The sequence below is a fragment of the Empidonax traillii genome, unplaced genomic scaffold (genome assembly GCF_003031625.1).
Source record: "Empidonax traillii isolate 1590-97213 ecotype Southwest subspecies unplaced genomic scaffold, ASM303162v1 scaffold238:size1398292, whole genome shotgun sequence".
Classification (NCBI taxonomy): domain Eukaryota; kingdom Metazoa; phylum Chordata; class Aves; order Passeriformes; family Tyrannidae; genus Empidonax; species Empidonax traillii.
In genome coordinates this window covers 1,195,711-1,217,911 of record NW_020955431.1, presented here as the reverse complement: position 1 = coordinate 1,217,911, position 22,201 = coordinate 1,195,711, and the positions used below count along the sequence as shown (strand labels likewise).

At 35.4% G+C, this 22,201-nt stretch overlaps 1 protein-coding gene across 7 annotated transcripts in view; it reads right to left on the bottom strand.

Moving 5' to 3' along the window:
• Nucleotides 1-5,687: 5,687 nt before the first annotated feature.
• The window catches only part of DNAH5 (dynein axonemal heavy chain 5), a 125,144-nt gene continuing 108,630 nt past the window's right edge, over nucleotides 5,688-22,201 (bottom strand). For all 7 annotated transcript variants that reach the window (XM_027888427.1, XM_027888425.1, XM_027888431.1 and 4 more), the window contains 14 exons: nucleotides 21,156-21,399; nucleotides 19,825-19,939; nucleotides 19,214-19,404; nucleotides 17,878-17,999; nucleotides 16,843-16,992; nucleotides 14,977-15,222; nucleotides 14,112-14,331; nucleotides 13,274-13,479; nucleotides 12,731-12,934; nucleotides 11,912-12,127; nucleotides 10,882-11,094; nucleotides 9,410-9,562; nucleotides 7,502-7,733; nucleotides 5,688-6,149 (listed from right to left, as the gene is read on the bottom strand). In XM_027888427.1, coding sequence (XP_027744228.1) covers nucleotides 5,998-6,149; nucleotides 7,502-7,733; nucleotides 9,410-9,562; nucleotides 10,882-11,094; nucleotides 11,912-12,127; nucleotides 12,731-12,934; nucleotides 13,274-13,479; nucleotides 14,112-14,331; nucleotides 14,977-15,222; nucleotides 16,843-16,992; nucleotides 17,878-17,999; nucleotides 19,214-19,404; nucleotides 19,825-19,939; nucleotides 21,156-21,399 — 2,664 coding nt within the window. In that variant the 3' untranslated portion in view covers nucleotides 5,688-5,997. The remainder of the gene's footprint in view (nucleotides 6,150-7,501; nucleotides 7,734-9,409; nucleotides 9,563-10,881; nucleotides 11,095-11,911; nucleotides 12,128-12,730; nucleotides 12,935-13,273; nucleotides 13,480-14,111; nucleotides 14,332-14,976; nucleotides 15,223-16,842; nucleotides 16,993-17,877; nucleotides 18,000-19,213; nucleotides 19,405-19,824; nucleotides 19,940-21,155; nucleotides 21,400-22,201) is intronic.

The following is a 22,201-nucleotide window of genomic DNA, read 5'->3' as shown; positions in this document are numbered from 1 at the left end:
ATGGGGCATCCACTTCCTCTCTGGGCAATCCATGCAGAGAGGTGTCTCATCCCCCCTAATTGTGAAAGATTTCTTCCTTATAACTTGTCTAAATCTACCCTGGTTCAGTTTAAAACCATTACCTCTTGTCCTACCACAACAAGCCCTACTAAAAAGCTGTTCTCCATTTTTCTTTTAAGTCCCTTTTAAATATTGAAAGTTAACAGAAAGGAACTGACTTTATAAAATCATGGCTCAAAAAGGAAGTTGAATTGAGCACATGTCACTTCACAAAGCATTTCTAGACATGCTTTGCACAGACTCTCATCACAATCTTGTACAGCATTTATGAGCTGAATCATCAGTTGACACTTACTTTCCAGGTATATATTGATCAGATTAGAAAAGAAAGATAAGATAAAGTCCCTACAGTGATCTTCCCAAACTAAGCTACTATTATTTTGCTGGAATCACAGTTCACTCAGAGCAAGCAAGGTAGATAGAGACTAATTCAGCTTAAATAGAGGAAAGCATAAGGTGATGTATGATATAGGAAGATCAATTACAAACCAAAACGATTCCCGGTTACATTTTTCTCAAAAACATACACAATTTATACTCAAGTTGCGCAAGTTCATGGAGGAGAGGCTTTGACAGAGGAGCTATATATATTGGTTTTCATTCTTGTAGCAGTTTAACAGAGAAACTGAAAACTAAATTATTTGCAAGCAAGTCATGTAAAAAGTGTTATGTTGCCTTCTGAAAAATCACATTAAGTTCTTTTCATGAGTGGTTCATAGAGTTTCCTAACTCTTCTTTTTTTGTGTGCAGATTTTCTTGTTCTAAGACAGTACCTTTGAAAGAAAATCATGTTTTTACATCATCAAACATCTGCTATTTTTCTTGCCAAAGTAGGATATCTCATACCCTCTGATAACAAAAACTAAAATAACTACTTCAGTTCTCATAGTGATTACAGTGCAAATAATAGCTCCATTAAAAAGCTAAGGGCAGTATCCCCTTCAAATAATAGATCTAACCAAAAAATATTTTAACCATGCCCTTTTTCCCCACTCTTTCTTCTGCTAGCTCTTCTAGTGTTGGTTAGGTAGTTTTTTCTTTTGGATATTTCTTTAAAAGATTGAATATGCAAATACATACTAAGAAATTTCTAGTTTTATTTTTTTCAAGGCAAAGTAAGATTGGTAACATGTATTTGCTTTTTAGCCTTAAAAGCCCAGATTTTAATTTATTTTTTCTATATTAATATACAGAAAAATATAATGCATTCTTACTTACATTGGATGTTTTAATTTTAGTATAAGAACGAAAGTTATAGAGGCGTAACGTCAACGGAAAAGCTGCATACTAGCTGATTAAAAGAAGTCAGAAGCTCTGGTGAGTGCTACTTATTGGGATCACAGACATATCAAGAACTATGTCTATTTATTTCATCTGTTTAATAGACCTTTAATTTAACACAACTGATAAGCAACTTTCACATATGAAACTACCTCTGCAGCATTGGTTTTATAAGCCTTGTATGTGTTCTAAAAGCCTTTAGATATTTGTATGCACCTACAGTGCCTGTGCAATGTAAATGTAATGGCTAAAGAAAATCACAGAATCACAGAATACGCTGAGTTGGAAAGGCTCATCAAATGCAGCCCCTGGCCCTGCACATGACCATCCCCAAGAGTCACACCATGTGCCTGAGAGCATTGTCCAAACACTTCTTGAACTCAGGCAGGTTTGTTGCTTCTCGGGGAGCCTGTTCAGTGCCCAACCACCCTCTGGGTGAAGAACCTTTTTTCTACTATCCAGCCTAAACCTCCCCTGACACAACTGCAGGTTACTCCCTTGGGTCCTGTCACTGGTCAGCAGAGAGAAGAGAGCAGTTCCTGCCCCTCCTCTTCCCCTCATGAGTAAGTTATAACAAGGTCTCCCCTCAGTCTCCTCTTCTCCAGGTTGAACAGACCAAGTGACCCCAGCTACTCCTCACACAGCTTCCCCTCAAGGCCCATCACCAGCTTCACTGCCCTCCTTTGGACACTCTCTAATAGCTTAATATCTTTCTTGTATTGTGGGGTCTAAAACTGCACACAATATTCAAGGTAAGGCCACACCAGTGCACAGCAGAGCAGGACAATCCCCTCCCTCACCTGGCTGGCAATGCTTTGCTTGATGCCCCCCAGGACATGGTCGTCCCTCCTGGCTGCCAGGGCACTGCTGACTCATATTCAAGTTGCTGTCAACCAGGATCCCCCAGGTCCCTTTCCATGGCACTGTTTTCCCCCATCTCATTCCTCAGTCTGTACATACATCCAGAGTTGTCCCATCCCAGGTGCAGAATCTGGCTCTTTCCCTTGTTGAACTTCATATGGTTGATGATTGGCCAACCCTCTGATTTATCGAGGTCTCTCTGCAGGGCCTCCCTGCCTTCAAGGGTGTTAACAGCTCCTCCAAGTTTTGTGTCATCTGCAAACTTGCTTGGTATTCCTTCTAGTCCTATATCCAAGTCATTCATGAAGATGTTGAAGAGCACAAGGCCTAAGGTGGAGTCCTGTGGAACGCCACTTAATGACAGGTCACAAATCTGATGTTAACCCATTCACTATTGCCCTCTGTGCTCAACTCCTGAGCCAATTGCTCACCCATCACATAATGTCTTTATCCAGCTGTATGATGGACAGTTTGTCCAGAGACAGTATCAAAAGGTTTACTATAATCCAAAAAGTTTACACCAGCTGGCTTTCCTTGATCAGTTAGGTGGGTTACCTTGTCATAGAAGGAAATTAAGTTCTATACGCAGGACTTTCCTCTCAGGAAGCCATGCTGGCTGTGACCATAGACTGCATTCCCTTTCAGGCATTTTTCAAAATCTCCCAAAATAACCTTCCCCTAGCTTTACCAGGCACTGACATGAGACTGACAGGCCTGTAGTTTCTGGGGTCCTCCTTCTTGCCCTTCTTGAAAATCAGAGCAATGTTCACCAGCTCACAGTCAACTGGGACCTCTCCAGATTCACAAGACTGTTTAAAAATCATGAAAAGAAGTTTTGCAATGAGATCAGCCAGCTCTTTGAAGATTCTGGGATGAGTCCCATCAGGCCCCATAGATTTGTAGGTATATGAACACTAGTCAAACTTCACTGGAAGATTCATTAGAAAACCACTTTGAACGTCCAGCTCTGGGTAATTAAAACAGGATAAATATCCAAGCAAGGAATGGAAAAAAGAACTCCACATAATAAAGAAAAATTGAATTTTCTTCAATGTTGATTTAATTATGAAAATAATTTAATGAATGCTATTTCAGAATAAGTACTTTCTTATTAATCCAGTTTGTACATATACTATAGCAGTAGTTTTGATTAAAAAAAGATCCTTTTCAATGATGACAACCGTACTTACTGTTAATTTGGAATTGTATTGCATACACTGATATAAACCAATTTTTTCTTCTTTCTTATAATCTCTGAAAGTGGAAAAAATCACAAGAGTGAGAACAAAAATTTCAGTGTAAGTGATCTATGAGCTAAGAAGTAGGAGTGTAGGCACAGATATCAGGGAAAAGCATTTTACTGAAGAGAAGTTAGCAAGACAAGACCTTTCCCTGCAGTATAGCCTACGCAGCAGAGCATATATTCAAAAGATTAGGTTGCTTATTTTAAAATTATGAGGGATTTCAAAGGATTCTGATGAAGCTCTAATATCTTCACCTTATTCAGAAGGTTATTTTACCATTAATTTGCAAGATAAAATAGTATAACATTTGTTTTTAAATATTCTCCAAAATCCATGTATTTATCATGCCCAGTATCAGAAAAACATATAGAGAATACCATCAGTAATCCTGAATTTTTCTGGACCCTCAAATTTATAATGCTGAATGATTAATAGCTGCACAGTTGAAATCTGTGAATGGTATTCCTTGAGCAATCCATTCAGTACCAACAGCAAAGCCAAACAGTTCTATACATCCAGTTCTATAATACGTCAGGTAGGGCTGATTGTTTTATTGAAGTTCCTTTCCACAGAAAGACTTATTACCCATTTCAGTTATGAAGATGAACAAGAAACAGTTCACTTTTCCCCCTGTTTTATGGCATATGTCAGGGAACAGCAAAGGCAGGCTGTTTGGAAAGGACAGTGGAGCTGGAAACTAAGAGCCACAGCAGGGTAGGCAGGGCAAGGTGCTCTCTGACAAGGACACAGTCCCATGGCACCTGAACAAAAAGCAGAGCAGATCCATGATAGCGACCAGGGCCAACTAACATAACAGTGACTGTTCCTTCACTAACAGTATTTGGCATAACTAGGATCACCAGTGTAGGGAACTACCCTTTTCCCCACTACCCTCATAGAAGATCACAATCTGAAAAAATGTGCATAGTTCACTCACTGAGAATTACCGTCGGGTTTGACATTTCCACTGTGCCTGCAGCAATGATGGTACAACAAATCCACTGTTTGAAAGGTGGGATTTGAAGTGCCTGAGGCTTGTAAATTCTCAGTGTAAATGACTTGCACCAGGATGAAGTATGTGCATCTCCTTCAGAGAGGAAGGTCTTGGTGAAAGACAAGTTCACAGCAATTTAGAACTCCAATGAACACCTGGAGGATCTCCTGGAAGTTGGAACCTGATGCTTTGTGGTCCAGTAAAGAACACTTCAACCCTTCTATCTTTATTAATTTATTGCCATGTCTAAATTAAAAGTATTTCCTAAAAAAGATTTCCACACATTTCATATGTTTTGCCGTGAGTTATTTAAAATAAATAAAAAAGTAATAACCATTCCAAGATGGAAAAGCCTCTACAACTAGAATTTTTTTTGACAGAATCAATGTTTCATCTAAGTTTTATAACTGATTTGACAGTAGAAATTAATGTTAAAGTTTATCTCTATTGATCTGAGATAAAATTGAAAACAGCTTCTCAATTGCAGCATTTATGAATGACAGATGCACCAGGAATACTGGCTTTTATTGCTTCCTCTTCTGTAGTAGCCATTACTGGGAATGACTAGTGGACCACTAAGATACACAACATACTGAACTCAGCAACTGGCTTTTCAAATGATTAAATAACTGTACTTGGTGTGTGAAGCCAAGTGTCAAACTAAATGGAGCTTCTAACATCACTCTTTTAAGATGTATTCCTACATAAAAATTTTTATATTTAGCTAAAACAATAAAAAAGGTTGCAGCACATAAATAAAAAGGCAGAAAAGGAAAAAAAATTACAGAACCCCAACTACTAATAACCTTGATGAAGATTTACTCAAATCTGGTATAGTGGCACATCAAAAAATATCCAGTCATTCTTATGGAACTATTTTCTTCCTATCCATTACACATCTATAAGTCATGAAAAAGAGAGTAAGGAATTCTGGCAGCTGTCAAATGCTTGTTATCCTATGTAACACAATGAAACTGTTTTCCAAGTAGTGAAACAGGTGTGACATTTTTCCAGTGTCACCTTCCTTATTTAGACAGCAAACAAGCTAAAAACTATCACCTAGGAAATAAATCCTGGAACACCATCTTGAGGAATTTCAACTAATATGAATGAGCAACTGGGCTTCAGTTTCCATAGATACACACAAAATTAAAAAAAAAAAAAAATTAAAAACAAAATAAAAAAGGTGCTATGCATTTCGCTACTTGAAGGTAACTTCTGATACAAGAATATTTGCTACCAAAAAATTAACTACATTCAAATCAATTAATCTTTATTCAAGGTAAAATTAAGCACACAGGATGAGTGTTTATGCACATTCAGGAGACAGTAACACTAATATTTGTCATGATTTGCCAAAGACATCAAACTTAATATCACTCTAAGATTATAACCCTATTGTAGAGTTTTCTTGAGAACAGTTTTCTAAAAATATCATAATGTAGTCTATGCCTTAGAAATATTATTTTTAGAAGTGTTCAATTGTATATTTAACTACATATTGATCTTTACATTTAAACCAGAAAAGAACTCTTGGAAACCTTTTTTTCTCTAACATTACTTGACATCACACAGAAGTGCTACTCCACGCAGTACCCAGTGCTCTGGAGGCTGACGAGTTTTAAGATCTATAGCAGCAATGTAATTCATATCTGTTCGACTGGTCTTTTTGTAGATTGGACATGAATACAGATGTGGATCTTTCACAGCTGAAAAGACAGAAGAGACATAAAAAGCAATTAAACAAAGTTGACAAAACAGGACCCTAAGGGACTGGTCATAAGGCAGATGGAAAACTGAGTCAAAGTTCAACAGACACTCCTCTCCATTGGCACCAAGAAACACTTTTACTGGATTCTCACACTATTCATTATTGTGCTATTGACAGCTGAAGGTCATATGCAGTTTGAAATTTCTGTAGGTTTAAGATTTAACATCAGCACATAGGAACTCTATGTGGCAAGAAATGTAAATGGACTTGTTAGAGTAATTAGTGTTCTTATTAGTTCAATCTGCCCACTGAACGTTACTCCTTATCAATATGTCAAAATTTAAAATGCCCTATTTTAAAATGCATTTAGTATTTTGAGTGTACAAGTCATCAACTACTTCACTTCAGAATTAGAACAGTGGTCTAGTCAACAGTTCAATACTTCAGTGTTCATTATTTAGTATCTTGTCTGTTGATCATGTCTTTTATAAAAGATCAGCTATGCAGAATAGCATGTAACCAAGCTTTGCTTTTAGAGGTGGAATGCTTTTCAACAGACTTGGATTCCAATTTTATCTTCTGCGATGGATAGTTCTATCCTATTTTACATCCCTATTCAACAGTATTTCCTATTTTGTATGGAAAAAAACACCAAATAAACAAAAATTACACATTTTCACATAATAGTACCTTCAGCCCCACAAGTTTCTTTCCTATCCTTACATTCCTTTTTTGCCTCAAAGACAAAACATCTTCTACCTCCACCACCTCACTCTATCTCGTTTGCTTCTGTTAGCTCAAAAGCAGTCTTGTCCACTGAAAAAATGCATTTTTATAAATATACACATTACACATATAACATGTTCTCTATAAACACCTTATATATATAGATATATACAACCCCAAGTATACCTTTTATGTTGTGTATACATGGTTATATGTTTTATATATATATATTACATTCATTTAGCATGTGAAAAGAGGTTATTTGTGTTTAGGTTACAGAGGCTACAGAGGTTACAGAGTTTATTTATATGAGTGTTGATGTTCTAAATCTGAGATGCACATTGTCAATATGTACAGCTCACCTGCAAATGGGTTAAAAAGTTATTAACATCATTACGACCAGAAGGTATCTATCTAAATATTAGCAGGAAAAGTGCCCATAATCAATTACCAAGGAAGACTGAAAGCACACTTTAAATGGAAGACTTCCCCATTGAGAAAGATTTTTATATGTATGCAATGAATAGCAACAGCATCATGAAATCCCTACAGCCCAAAAGATTTCCATGTAGTTAAATCGTTGAATCCTATCAAAATAACATCCTTTACAATACAATTACTTACTGTTATTCTCTGCATATATCTTTATAACCGGCATCATCTCAAAGAGCACCTTCGGCTTAGATTCAGTCAGTCTCATGTTTCTTTTGTCCCAGCCAGCTCCTTCCAAATACAGTCCATAAACATAGACACCTTCCAAAGGAGGGTTTGTGATATCATCCTTCATCCATTTAGTGACTTCATTGCACAGCACTACACTGTCAAGAGCCCATCCTTTGTTAGCCCTTGTTATTTCCTACCCAAACCAGACAAAAGTTAGGTTACATTTTCACATGCACACAGAACCATTTTCCCAGTTATTGGAAATATATTTCTATGGTCATAACATATCCTCTTCCATACAAAAAACTCCAGCTTTTTATGATATTCATGTTTACAGCAGTTTGACTTGTCTCTAAGGTACTGAAGGTATGGCACTACAAAAGGGAAAAATATTTTGAAAATCAAACATAGTATTCTTATTGATGACTAAGAGCTCATTCAGCATTAAAGTTATTAAAAAAAAAAACAACACTAGAGAACACTTGAAGATAGAAATGCTTAAGATTTAACATATACTTCAAATTTAGTCTATCTAATGCATTGGACCACACTCAGTTCCTAATTGCCCAGTTCCTTACTATCCCAGGTCATTAAGTTATGGCAAACCAAAGTTTTATCCTGGTCTTGTAAATGTTTTCCAAGATCTTTGTTGGAAGTAACTGGAATTAATGTTCACCCCTTACTGCAGTTAATTAGATGCTTTAAAGTAATAAAATATTTATAGTTAATAATCATTCTGGCTCTTCATCTTTCTCATTTCTATTTGTTTCACCACACAGCAAAGCCCAGAAAGTCACTTGGATATTTACTTGGGATATTAGGTTGTTATGTGTCCACAGTCTCTTTTTATGGAACTGGAAAGTTCTGTAGATTTCAGTTCTTTCAAATCCTCCTATTAAACTTTTTCTACAAGCTTGGGTGCAAAACAAAATCACAGTTTAAGACTGTTTACTCAAAAGAAATATCTTGCTTTATAATTCCAAAGCTATTCCTGCAATTTTAACACAAGTCACCAATCAGAATTTCAGATTACGCTATCAAGACCTCAGACTAGGAGGGGAGATTTTTTCCTTTGCCTAAATCTTCGTTTTCTCCTCCAAAAGTTTGGGTTTTTATCCTGAGGTCCCATTACATTCCTGCCTGAGTATTCTTTTCCAATTTTACATACTCCAGACACTTACTGTCTCCAATATGTCCCTTTAATGCTGACCAACACAGGTATTTATTGCTTCCTTTTAATGTAAAAAGTAGTTCATTTGTCAAATGCAACTAGCATGCTGAACAACCAACACAATCACCAAGCTGACAGCCATATGTACGTTATCAAATACATCAAATTTCATATCCACTGATAAAGTCTTTCCCACTTCGTGAAAAGAGACTGAATCAGCTACTGAACTATAGAAGTGAAATGCATGACAAATTGGGAATAACTTTTCTCTGCAATATCCAGCCAGGTAAGTATTGAACACAGAGCAAAAGAGAAGGGGAAAAAAAAAAAAAAAAAAAAAAAGGAAAATAAAGTAATGGGTTTAACACCCATTCTCAGGGATACTTCAAAGGAAACATGAAACAATCATTCTCCAGTCTACCTTAATAATGTTGTAAGGTAAACCCTACTTACTTTGGCCTTGGTCATTATAGAAATATATTAACACATTAGTGGTTAAAATACTGAAAAAGTATGTGCAAAGGAAGAACAGTTGTCTTAGAAAATGTTAGATAGTCGCGTGTATCTTCCCTGCTGACATGATGGAGTCACATGTATAAACTCATCCTTTATCACACAATATATTTTTTTTAAGTAATGTAAATGTAATGTAAAAAAAAAAAAAAAAAAAGCAGAATGAGACTTCAAACCCACTTTACCTGCCTCATTGCAGTTAAAAATCCTTGAGGATTAAAAAACCCTGCCATCCAGAAACAGTTTGGTCGACTTTCAAAAATCCATTTGTAAAACTGGTGATTTCTCTCCAGAAGCTCAGTAAACCAGAAACCAAGAGTACTGGAAGCCCAAGATGCCTAAAAACAGTAAACATCTTTTAAAATAGCATATTCATGTCAAGAAAAGATAACTCCTCACAGGGTAGTAAACAACATAATATTAGCAAAGCATCTTTGAAGATCATCTTTCATATCTTGACTTTTAACCTGATGCTTCAGTATTGCATCCCACTGAAACCTGAAGAAAAGTCTCTCTCTCTTCAAATTCATGTCTACCATTCCATCTACACATGCATAATACTCTCTGTGGTAATTTTCCATTTTATTACATTTTTGCAAAGTTAGATAGCTGTTTAAACTAGGAAGAAAAATAGTATACAGGTCTTTTTAATCCCAAGGTCAATAAATCAAGATAACGTGATTTCTGCCAAAACTATTCTGGTGTTTTATTCCTCTGAAAAAAAAAAAAAAGTTAGGGAAAACTGATCTTAGACAATGTGAAGATATGATTTGTCTCTTTGAATAGTTGCTCCGTGAAGCATCTGCTTTGGTCTAGGTTTTGTACCATGAAAACACTTTGTGAGTAAAAACAAACAACAAATAAAACTCCCCATTTTTCTTTCCATCAGTTGCCATTAACAGCTCTAGTTGTCCCTGAAAATAATTCCTGAGAGTTTTAATTACCTAGCCTGGAGAACAGAAGGCTCAAAGGAGATATTATAAATATTTATACCTCATGTGTAGAGAATGGAAGAAGATGACACCAGATCCTTGTCAGTAATAGGACAAAAGGTTGTGGGCACAAGACGAAATGTCAGAAATTCCCTTTAAATCCAAGGGTTTTTTTTATTTGGTTGGTTGGTGTTTGATTGATTGGTTGGTTTTTACTGTGAATGTGATCAGCACTGGAATAGGTTGCCCAGAGAGATTGTGGACTCTCGATTCTGGAGACCCCTGGGAAACCTGCTTTAATTGACCCCACTTTCACAAGTGTGCTCCTTTCCAGTGCCTACTTTTCTGTGATGATATGACTACTAGTCTTAAAATCAAAGAATAGCACCATCGTAGTCCAATAATGTGAGTGCTATTTTTTAAAATCCATCATCACATTTTAAATTACTCTCTTCCCTCTAGTTTTTTATCCTGCCAACATGCAACAGGCTGTGAAAATGGGAAATACCTGAAACCCCCACATTCACTTCTATTTTTATAAATGAAAGAAGGCTCGTTTTCACTGTGTTTATTTTAGCACAAAATCTATTCCAGCAGTTGCACAGTACTGGTAAACACTTTTGAAACACAGATTGAAAAAAACTATTTACTATAAGTCTAACAGTTTAATCTAGCTCTTCAGAAATAGGATTTTTTTCTTTCCATAACAAGTGATGTACACCTACTTTTTTCCAGCTAGCAGGAATCCTCCCATCATACATGCAGTCTAAAGCATCCCTCAGATTTTCACTCATAACTATTGTCCCATCAATGGCAAGTTTTAGATCAGTCAGAGTGCTTCTCACTAAAGAAATAACTCTCTGCATTTGTTCAATCTCCTGTCGCAAAAATATGTTCATAGGCTGAAAAGGTCCCATGGTCTTTAGTTTTTCTTTTACCTGTAAGTAGAAACCAAAGATACTTCAATAGAAGTGAAAAAACAAAGCTGGTCTTATGTCCAGGTTAGGCCCCAGTATGATTTTTAGGATGTAACACTTTTATTTGTGGACTTAAATGGTCAGTTTGGCACCTCCCTTGAATCCTCTACAAGACACAAATACTGGATTTGTTCCAAGAGAAATCTAGGATGACAAGATTGGCTGTGTTTTTAGTCTAACTCATTATTTGTTCTGTATATCATTCTATAAGCTAATGTCATTCAAAGAGCATGTGTGGGCTGTTTACCCTATTTCAAGGCATTCAGATTTAATTCCAACAGACAGTTCCAAGGTTCCCTTTGCACAAACCAATTGTCCAAGCTACTTTGCCTATAAACAGTAGTGCTATTTATCAGCAATGCCTGGGAACTATCACATTACCAGGCAGCTTTGTATTCTAACTAAACTCACTGATAAATTTTTAATTAGAAGTTAGTAAAGTTAACAAATTAACAACTGCATGAACATAACTAGAAATTTTATACGGTCAATAACCTCAGTCAAAAGCTGATGATTCTACCTCCTCTATAGTACAAATGACATCCTAAACATTAAGTGGTTTAATATTTCTTTAAAAGTTCTTACAAAAGCACTTCAGCCCACATTTAGTGACCTCATTATAAACATTAAGAGTCTGGTCAGACTTAAATATATATTGGAAGTATTGCCTGTATGAATGAATTCAAACATGCTTTGAAAAAAGTTGTTTGGTTTTTCTTTTTTTATCCATAAAAAGCAAGATGGAGCAAATGTTTGTGACAGGATTTCATTAACTCACTTCATATGGTACATAATCAGCAGGAAGCTTTTCCAGCATATCATCAGCCAGTCTGGCTACAACCGCCTCTCGGGTTTCACCTCCTCCACCAGAGCTATCTTTAGGCTGAATACTGAGGATGATGTCCAATACATCTTTGGAAACTTTACTTTGGCAAGTGATATCTGCATTGGGGTGCAAACCAAACACCTCGGGTGTGTCATAAGCAGGAAGGCTCTACGTAGTAAAATATAAGAAGAGCACAACTGGATATGGATTTATAAGTTAATCATAAAAAAATCCCCCCCCCCAAAAAAAAAAAAAAAAAACTAAACAAACAAAAAACCAACATACAGCAAAAACAAATAACTAACAGAAAAAAAAACCCTTACATGGTAAAGTAAGCTAGATTTCTTCAAACAGTCTTAGGGCAAATAACTAGCTGTGATCTATTTGTTCTGTCACAGCCCTAATCACATCAAACAAATTCAGTTTTAACATCCATGTGCTATTTTAATAGTAAGCTTGTATTTTCATGTATGTACATATTTTATTTCTGTGAGGTTTTACCCAATTTCTGGACTCCATTTTTGCCCTCTTTAATAACTGTGTGCCCCCCAGATAAGTCACTCAAGCAAACCACAGGAAAAAGAAAATATTCCTGTCATGATGATGATAACATTGATGAAAAGAATTAGGTGTCACTAACAGATATGCAGAATGCTAGAAACCAATAAAGAATCTCTGAATAAAAGACAAAATACAGGCATTCAGAAGAAAAGAAAAATATAGGGAAACAGGAATTTATCAGAAATTAGTGATTCGCTTTCATTTACCAACCTGTATGTACTGAAGGTATTGATCCACCATAGTACATTTAGGTATGCTGTATCCTTTGTAGAAGCTGAATTCCTGATTAAATGTATTTTCATTGAACCAAACCTTTACAAAGGTGTTCATGAGTCTTTTGTCATAGTCATCTGTCACACGACCACCATACTGGATCTCACCTATCATGTAACAAACAGTATTCCAGGAGATCCCCTGAAAAGAGTATTTTAAATACAGTCACCCATTTTTAACTAATTTATGTAATTAATATTGAAAAGGTCTGTACTTTTAAGATTTAGATTTCTGAGATGGTTGCGGGGGGGCTTTTTTTTAACATACAGGTTAACATAGAAATTTAACACACACTGGATTAAAAATCTAATTGAAGTCTGTTGCCCTAATACATATATACTTGGAATACTGAATGTTTGTGGGGAAAGAAATAAGTTAAAATCATACTTGTATTTCAGTTATTAGGAAGCATTTATATTCATTTCACTACTAGGAAGATCTATCATCTCAATATACCTTCCCCACAAAAGCATTGATTACCTTCTTGGTATCCATGCGATTCAAGTGGTTTTGAATGAAGCGCACAGTAGCATTGAAATCAGCTTGATTAAACTCATAGGGTATATTCCAACCCAGAGATCCAAACTTGCGCCTTTCTTGAACGGTGGAGTGTAGGAAGGCTACAGCATATAACATTGGTTTCCACTGTACCATTTTACTGGAATCTAGTAAATCCTGGCTGACACCTATTGATTGTAAATGAACTTAATAAGAATCACAGTGATAGTCCTTTTAGAAACTACTTCAAATCAGTGATAAAATCTCACTCTAGAGATCTTCAGTTGGCTCCCTGCCTCTCCCAAGAGTTTAATTATTGTCCCACAAAGTGTTCTGTGCTGGGGACAATTTATGGCATGTTATCAAGTTACTCAAATTAAAAAAGTAAACTTCAGGGAAAAAAACCCCACAATTTACTAATAGCTGAATTCATATAAAGTTGCTTTCCACACAGACTCTTTGTCCTTTGTTTTATGTAATGTAAAGAGCACTTGATAGCCAGCAAATACAACACCTAATTTTCCTGCAAAAAGACAGAAGATCAAAGATTCAAACACTCTGAACTAAGATACTAGAAGCCAGCATTTGAGAAAAGAAAAAGCACTTCCTGTTCTTCTGTCCAATTAGTTCTGGTAACAGAACTTCAGCAGACCTTCTTTTTAATTTTCACAACTTCTAGCTCAAAACAGGGACCAAGATATGTGTTCTGGCATCACTGTGATCAGTCCCTCATACTAGCTTATCAGTGGCTGTAACTTGACCACACAATAATACCCAAGTCCAAAATTTGGTTTTAAATCACTACAATTCCAGCACTCACCACCATATGTTCTCTTTAGCCCAGCTCTGAGCCCTTGTGGTGGTTCATTGGTAAACTTAATAGACATTTGAAGAAGGGTGATGGGGAACTGTTTGTGAATGTCAGTTGTCATCCACAGTCGAAAGCTTTCATGGACATTCTTCGTCTCTATTAGAGTGTCCATCAACTCATCCAAAAAGTCAAGTCCAAGGTGGCAGTTTTGCAGAAGTGCCCAACCTCCCTAGTTTAAAACAACAGAATATGAAGTTATCAACATTGTTCACAAACTGAAATCACTTTTTATGAGCTAAGCTGTGGGTTTTTCCTTCTGGAGGTGGTGCTAGCTTATTTGGCTTTTTCATAAAAAGAAGTGGTCCTTACTTGTCCCATATAGTCTTCTCAAGAAATCTCTACCTTTTCCATTTCAGTACATTTAAAACATACCTTGCCATGACTACATTGCAGATAAACACAGATAAATTTTGGCTTACATATGGGAGCTCAGGAGTAGCTCCATAGAGCAAGCTGCTAAACCTTGTTCTTCACAAGGGTACCACGCTTGGAAAATAGCCAAATATATATACTCAATTAATCTATTGCTATCAATCAATAAGTATCAAGCCTTCTCATATGAATAACCATACTACATATAGACATCTCATATACCTCTTCATTAAGAGGATATGTCAGACAATGAGGGAAAATAACTGCATTTCTCTTAACTAAACAAAAGGTGCTTCTCCTCCCTATTTTTGAATTAGTTTCTTTTCACCTAATCTGCTAATTAGCTCTTTATGAGAAGTTGTCAAACTTTATTTCATGACAGGATTTTTATTTCTAAGTGTTTAATACAGCTGCAAAAAGCATTCAGATTGTTGTCGCTTACATGAGCCATTGTCTGATGTAGAAGTTTACGAGCATGGATTTCTTGTCCCTGGCCCATGGAAACACAGCATGTTTCTGTCTTTAGTCTTTTTCCCAGAGCAATAATTGAGTCCGTAGGATCAGAGCCCATGGAAAGAAAGCATATGAGGGGAGTACGTGGATCTGACTCTTCCCATGTTTTCTCCAAATCCAAGATGACTCCCTCTGCGTATTTCTCACCCATAGTGTCAGTGATGTATTTTCTTGCCTATATTACAAAGGGTAAATTTAAACTGTGACCAAACCATTTAATAGTTTTCTTCCCAGTGTAAACCAATAAGTGAACTGAAGAGCAAAGGCTGATAAAAATTTATATAAGAAATAAAAATACGCAACAAGTTTATTTTTACATGTTAACACATCATACTGTTTTTGATGGTGTTATTTCTTACAGAATTATAAGACCGATTAAAATTTTTAAAATAATGATTATATTACATATATCTGCATGTATTGTTATATATAATACCTATAATTACAGTATTAAAAAAAACTGGATAAAACTCCAGCAAAAGAAAATTTTTTACATATCATATCTCCATTAGACTCAAAGCCTTAAAATCTAGAAAAAAAAAGGAGGAAAGCATTAAAGATGGGCTTCAAAGCTGTTAGGCCTTTCCCATCTTCATGGTTAAACAAACAATGAATTAACTGTAGTAATGATGAAAATAACTATCAGTAAGTAAAAGATCCAGAGGAATGGGTGAAGATCATCTCTTTCATTTCTTTTTTTATTTATCTTTAAAAGTTTTAGATTATTGTTCTTTTTCTTCTAAGAAATAGGAAAGGCTCTTTCAAACAGTCTTGAGATGATATTTCTTGTACTCTTTCCCATTACAATGTTTTCATCTTAGATAAATCTTCCCCTTAATACCTCTGGGTTATTTCTCAAAGATAAAAGATAATCAGCATTAAGCATTTGATGAACTATCAGTTTTCATGAAATCATAAGATGAAAGTGAATCTTGCCCCCATTAACAGTACTGAGGAACTAATTTTGCATGATCTGTTTCAGTCATACAGCACACATCACAGAGATATTTTATATACTGTACTGTTTAACCTACTGACTTCTCTTCCTATGGGATTTCTCTGAATCCAATCACAATGTCTAAAGATGTGCATCCATAAAATTAATACCACGCTTTTAGTAATGCATTCCAATTTCAATAATTTGTCATTAATTGCTCTGAATTGCCAGAAATTCAATAGGTTTTTTCTTTTACACTGGAGAAGAATACAAAGATAAAAGTAGGCTCCTAGAAGTTGATTTTTCTTAAAAATAGTCTAATTGTTTAATAACCTTCAATTTTATACTTACCTCCTTTTTAAATAGATGGTTTTAAATTAAAACTTTTGAACAGAGTACAGATTTTTCTATAACAGGTCTAATTCTTCCATGCAGGAAATGGTTCTTCAGTTAAATTGTTTTCATATTTCATTGTCCCCCAGACAACTGAGTTCACTAAAATATTTTACTTCAGTGTAACATGGGGACACTTCTAAAATCCCAGTGAGTGAGCAAGGACAGTGAAAAGTACCTTCTGAACTGATAAAGAGATCTGGATAAACACATAAGATTCCAGCAGAAATCCTATTTCCAAAATGAAATCATTGGATAATATCTGTTCAATACATTAGAATAAATTTTACTAATGCTGCCCTTGTAACAAATGCATAAATTTTCTAAAATGAATTTCAGAAAATGCAACATAATGGTCCATTACAGGAAGGTGCTTAGCGTTACATAAAATAACAATGAACTGCAATTCGGTAACTGTTTATTCTAGTGATACCCAAATAGACCACGTTGGCTACATAAAAGTACCTGAGCTATGGTCCTGTCAGGACACCAAGATCTGATGAGAAGAAGATGTCTGAAGCAGTCCAGAGATTGACCATAGCCACTAGGAACCAATTCTTCTTCAGGATTCTTACTATCAAACCAGATTTTCCACTGTTTCTCTTCACTGGAAATCTGCAGTTATATCATCAAAAATCTCACTAAAATCTCACTAAATCTCACTAAAAATCTCACTAAACAGACAAGTCATATTTGCACTGCCAGTAGGTCACGAATTTTTAATGAGAGTCATAGACAAGTAATCCACACACGAGGATTTGTTTAGCAATATCAGCACACAGATTTAATAAGGCTATTAAAAATTATAGGATAATCTTTCAGGTTTTAAGTATGGAATTGCAGAATGCAACAACATCCTTAGGCATTCATATTCTGAAAAACAGAGCGACTACTGAGTATTTTTCATTAATGATATAATAGCATAGGAATGTCAGAACACAGATAGCTAGGCACAGACACAGCTTTGAGAATGCTAGGTAGATAATTGCTCTCCACATGAATGAACAGAAAGTACTCTTCACATATACTAAATGCTATTTACTTACTTAGCTGCAATACACTCAGTGTCCACTAAAACTGTTTCATACAACTGTTGAATTTACTGAACACTCTTTCCCTAACTATCAGAGAAATATTGGAATAAGCATCATAATACATAGTGTAAAAAAGCACAACAGGGATGCAAAAAAATTTAATAATTGAAAGAAGATTCAAGTTACAATACATAAATTGGATAATAGCAAGTTGTATCCCAATCTGAAAATATTATAATTATATAGAGTGTGCACATCCTACTTCTTATATTCATGGCGGGGGGGGGGGGGGATGTTAAGTCCTTTCATCAACAGAGGCTGTTAAGAAGTCAGGGCCACAACTCTGAGTACCTACTGTCAGTTTCATTCTGTTCTATAAAATAAACCAGTTTTCCACCACATGGTTTGATCACTACTAGACAATCACTGTCAAATGAGAGATTAATTTTAAAAAGCTCTTACTTACTTGATCAAGTATATCTGAAAATTGTTCAAGTTTACTGAGCTCCACCAAGTTCAGCCAAGTCATATCCAGAATCCATTTAGCCGGCTTAGGAGGACAAGCTTTAAGGTCTAGGGAAGCACCACCTGCAAGAAATTGAACTTGGTTACAATTAGAACTGTTGGAGACACAAGTACAAACAAACAAACAAACAAATAAATAAGACCTATTTGGAAAATGTAAACTAGATATTACAAGACTATTTCACGTGATTAAATTTTCCGAAACTGGAGAAAGATGACTTAATAACTAAGGAAGGTCATAAAGAAATTTCTGAGTTAGGTAACATTCAAAATTTACTTTCAAATCTTATGTTTCATCTAAATTTACATAATTTTTTAAAATCCATAACACCTTCTCATTACAAAATAAATTTATGTTTTACTGCAAAAGAATAAGCTTGGCTTTGGGTTCATTTCAATGTTTTTGTCTTTGCCAATATATACATTTGCCTTCCTTGAAATTCAACTGAAACTAAAAGAAAGAAAAAAAAAATAAAAGGAAAACACCAAAAAAAAGAATCTAGATTTTTCAATCATGAGGTTACAGGCATTTTCTACTTTATAAAGTCATGACATATTTTATGAAGCAGAGTTTATAATTTGGTTATTTTTTAATATTTTCTTATATACCTCAAATGTAACCTTTCTTAATCAATTTACCTTTTGAAGTTTTACTGGGTTTTTTGTGCAATGTGCCTGGAAATAAATACTTTTTGGGAAAAGATATTCTGAAGATTCAACACAGAAAAATTCACAGTTAAAATCCATAAATAAATGTTGCCAGAAAAATCAGGTCTTTTGGAAAGATAATACAAAATTAATTCAAACTTTCAAGTGAACACAGTGCTTGTACACAGCTCATACCAAATCTATGAACTTGTCAGATTCAGCTAAGGCTCTGATATTTTTTATAAACTTTCAGCATCCCTTTCTGTTCATATTTGCTGCAGTTATCAAATAAACAAAAATATTTTTATTACAATAATATTTTTTCTAAGTCAAACACAGAGCTAGTGGTATTTGAGCAGCAGACATTAACTGTAAAAGGACATTTAACAATATTCCTTTCAAATTCTCATGATTCCAAAGATATATTTATCAATATTCAGTGTGCTGCTATAAATTAGAACTACCATACAATGCTGTCTGTCACCAGACCAGAAAGATAACCATGTATTCTTACAATTGACTGGCTTCTAATGTGCAAAAGGAAGAAGTACGTTGGTTTGGAGAAATAACTTAACAAATTTTCTATAATAACATATATGCTCTACTTAAAATTGTTCCATAGTTCCAACCTTTAATAAGTGTCAGAAATTCTTCGTGCTTCACTCTGTTTCTTTGCATATCAATCTTCAATGTAAGCAATAATGTGAAGAGAAATTTGTGCTCCTCATAGAGTCCTCGGGCAGTATATTTGAACACTTCATATGTCATATGTTCAATGATATTAATAACCCTCCTGCTGGTTATAGGGCTCTTGGTAGACCTGCCAGAAGAAAGGTCTGCAGTTGAATATCACAAAAAGCCATAGTCTTGTATTTTGAAAACATAAAAGATAACAGATCACAATCACAAAATATCAGACAGCAAGCTAGCAAGAACTTTCAGAATGAAGGAGCAACAAAAAAGAGAAAATTCTGATCAAGCCTTTTTGCACACCTGAAAATCAATGTACTACAATGGGTTTTAATTATCTAATGCTCAATTGTGAAGGACTGCACATACATTAGAGGGTTCATTGCCTTGGTAACTAACAGACGAAGCCTTATGGGTGTTTAAACTGACAATTCATGGTCAAGACGGTAAGAAGCAAGTCTTCCTTCTGATATTAGCTTACAAGAAATCTTTACTGTACTACAAGCACCTCCAGGACTGGGTAAATACAACTTATTGTTAGCTAAATTACCTGGCTAGGGAGCGGTCGAAAAGCTGCAAAAACTGCCGAAGTGAAGTTTGATACATGACATTGACCATGCTCATCTCAGTAATAAGGAAGTACAAGATGCTTCCTCGAGTTGCAACTGAAGAACAAGAAATAAGAATGTGTTCAAAGCAGAAATGCAGAGCAGAAAACTTTAGGTATCTACAAGATGTAGAGGTGGATTTGATAATAATGATAATGATAACTGAAGTTCCTTTAGTTTTTGTATTCTTTAATGCCCAGTAAAATAATAAAATAATTCATTTAATTCTCATTTATACATCAGCAAAAAAAAAATCTTTTCTGCAATTAATGCTTACTATGTAAAACCTAGTTTCAAATACGAGCATATCTGGAGAGCAGCTGGAGAGCACTGCAATATTCAGATTGTCAGTAGAACACATAAAAATTTTGGTTGTTTGAAATACTGTTTGAATGTCCAAACAAATTACTCTTTACAGACTTTTACAGGAGCCATATAAAAGCCAAATGAACCATATTGATTTAACTTACCCAGCACTGATTTAACTTACCCAGCACTGATTTAACTTACTTTCGGTAGTCATTAGTTTTAAATACAAAGGTTTTACAAATTCTGCAAAGCTTTCTGATACACTAACTGACCATTTGATACATTCCCTAAAATGCAGGTAATTCCAGAAAGTTTTCCCTTTATTTACCAATATACTAGGTCTGTAAAAGAATGTCAACATGTTGAACTCAAACATACAGTTACCTAAAAACTCTAATTAGACTGGCATACATATTGTATGGCCAGTCTCTTCACGAACGAAGAACCGGGGAAGGTCTTTACACCTTCCAGCCTGCGCATTGGATTTTTTAGGTGAGACACAGTGTGCGCGGAACTGAGCCCACCCTTTAATCCTAAGGTTCATCTGCTGGGGCCAAGCACGCTTGGACGGTGGCAGCGAGGTCCTCAGGACGTAGATGGATTGCCTTACAGGGCTAACGAGCTCCATCTGCCCGGGGAGGGGCCCTGACCGGGACTCGAACCTGGGTCTCAGCGTTCACAGCGCTGTGCTTTAACCACTTCACCACCAGGGACTCCCCTGGCATACATATAGAGCAATGGGAAGTCTACAAAGCCAAGAGATCATTCCATTTTATAAATTCCACATGAACCACAACATTGACTATTTTCTCCATGATTTCTCCTAGATACATTTTACTTATGGGAAAACAAAGATCATGAATTATGGTCTTACTGATCTTATCCTACTATTTCTCCTACTCCAAGTATTGAAGTTTTAAATACACGTTCTAGCCATTTGTCTTTCATCACTACCTTCACTCACCAGGTCTATACTCTTCACGGGCTGAGTTGATCTGTACTTCAGTTTCAGCAGAAGTTTTCAGTTTCTCTGTTACTTCTTCAGCAGTCTTCTTAGTGTTAGTCAATACAGTTAGCAGACTCTCATCATCTGCCAGAGAACTCTTAGTGCTTGTAAGTCGGAACAAGAGGTTATCTTCTAGGTCCTTAATCCTCCTTTTGTTCATAGTCACATCTTCAATAAGATCAGTTCTTTCTTTCTCTAATTCCTATTGCAATACATGGTAATATTTGGAAAGCAGAAAATCAATCAAAAACGAAATTAAAATAAAACAGTTTAAAAAGTACTGATCCTACTAAAACAATGTAAGTCAAGAGTACTGCAGTAATTTGGGTGTAAGAATTCCAGTGGTATTTCTGACACAAGGTTTATTACCAGGTTTCTGAATCGGGTACATAAGTCGGTATTAACAAATAATTTCAATAAATACTATGGAACATGCTCATATTATGCCCTAAAAGAGTAAGACATTCAGAATAGTAATTGTTTTTCTTCCCTTTCTGTTTCAGAAAAGACAAGTACAAACACCTTTCCAGGCATAGGACTTTTTTTTTTCATTCCATCTGATCTCATCCTCATTTATGCCTTGTTTTTCAATCAGCATATTGCAGATTTAGTCTCAGTTACAATGGCTGTCCTCAGTCATCAAATTAAGGAACAAATATTTCAAGAAGTGACTCTGAAAATACTCTTTCATCAACTAGCGGTAACTTCAGCCTCTCACTAAAATGGTTCATTGATTAAGAAAATATGTAGAACTTGAGTGTTTAATTGATTATTTTTAATAATACAGTCTGTGTGGTACCCAGTTTGTTTTCCGGTGCTGATATATAAAAGGTGGATATCTATTAATCAACAGTTTCACATTAAAAAAACACTAAACCTGTTGGAAATATGTAGAAAAATATATTCTTCAGAGATAAAAGTCCTTTCAGGACATTCTTACAATACTTTTAAAATTAACCTCTAAAAACTTATTACAAATTAATCACTCATAAAAATATTGAAAT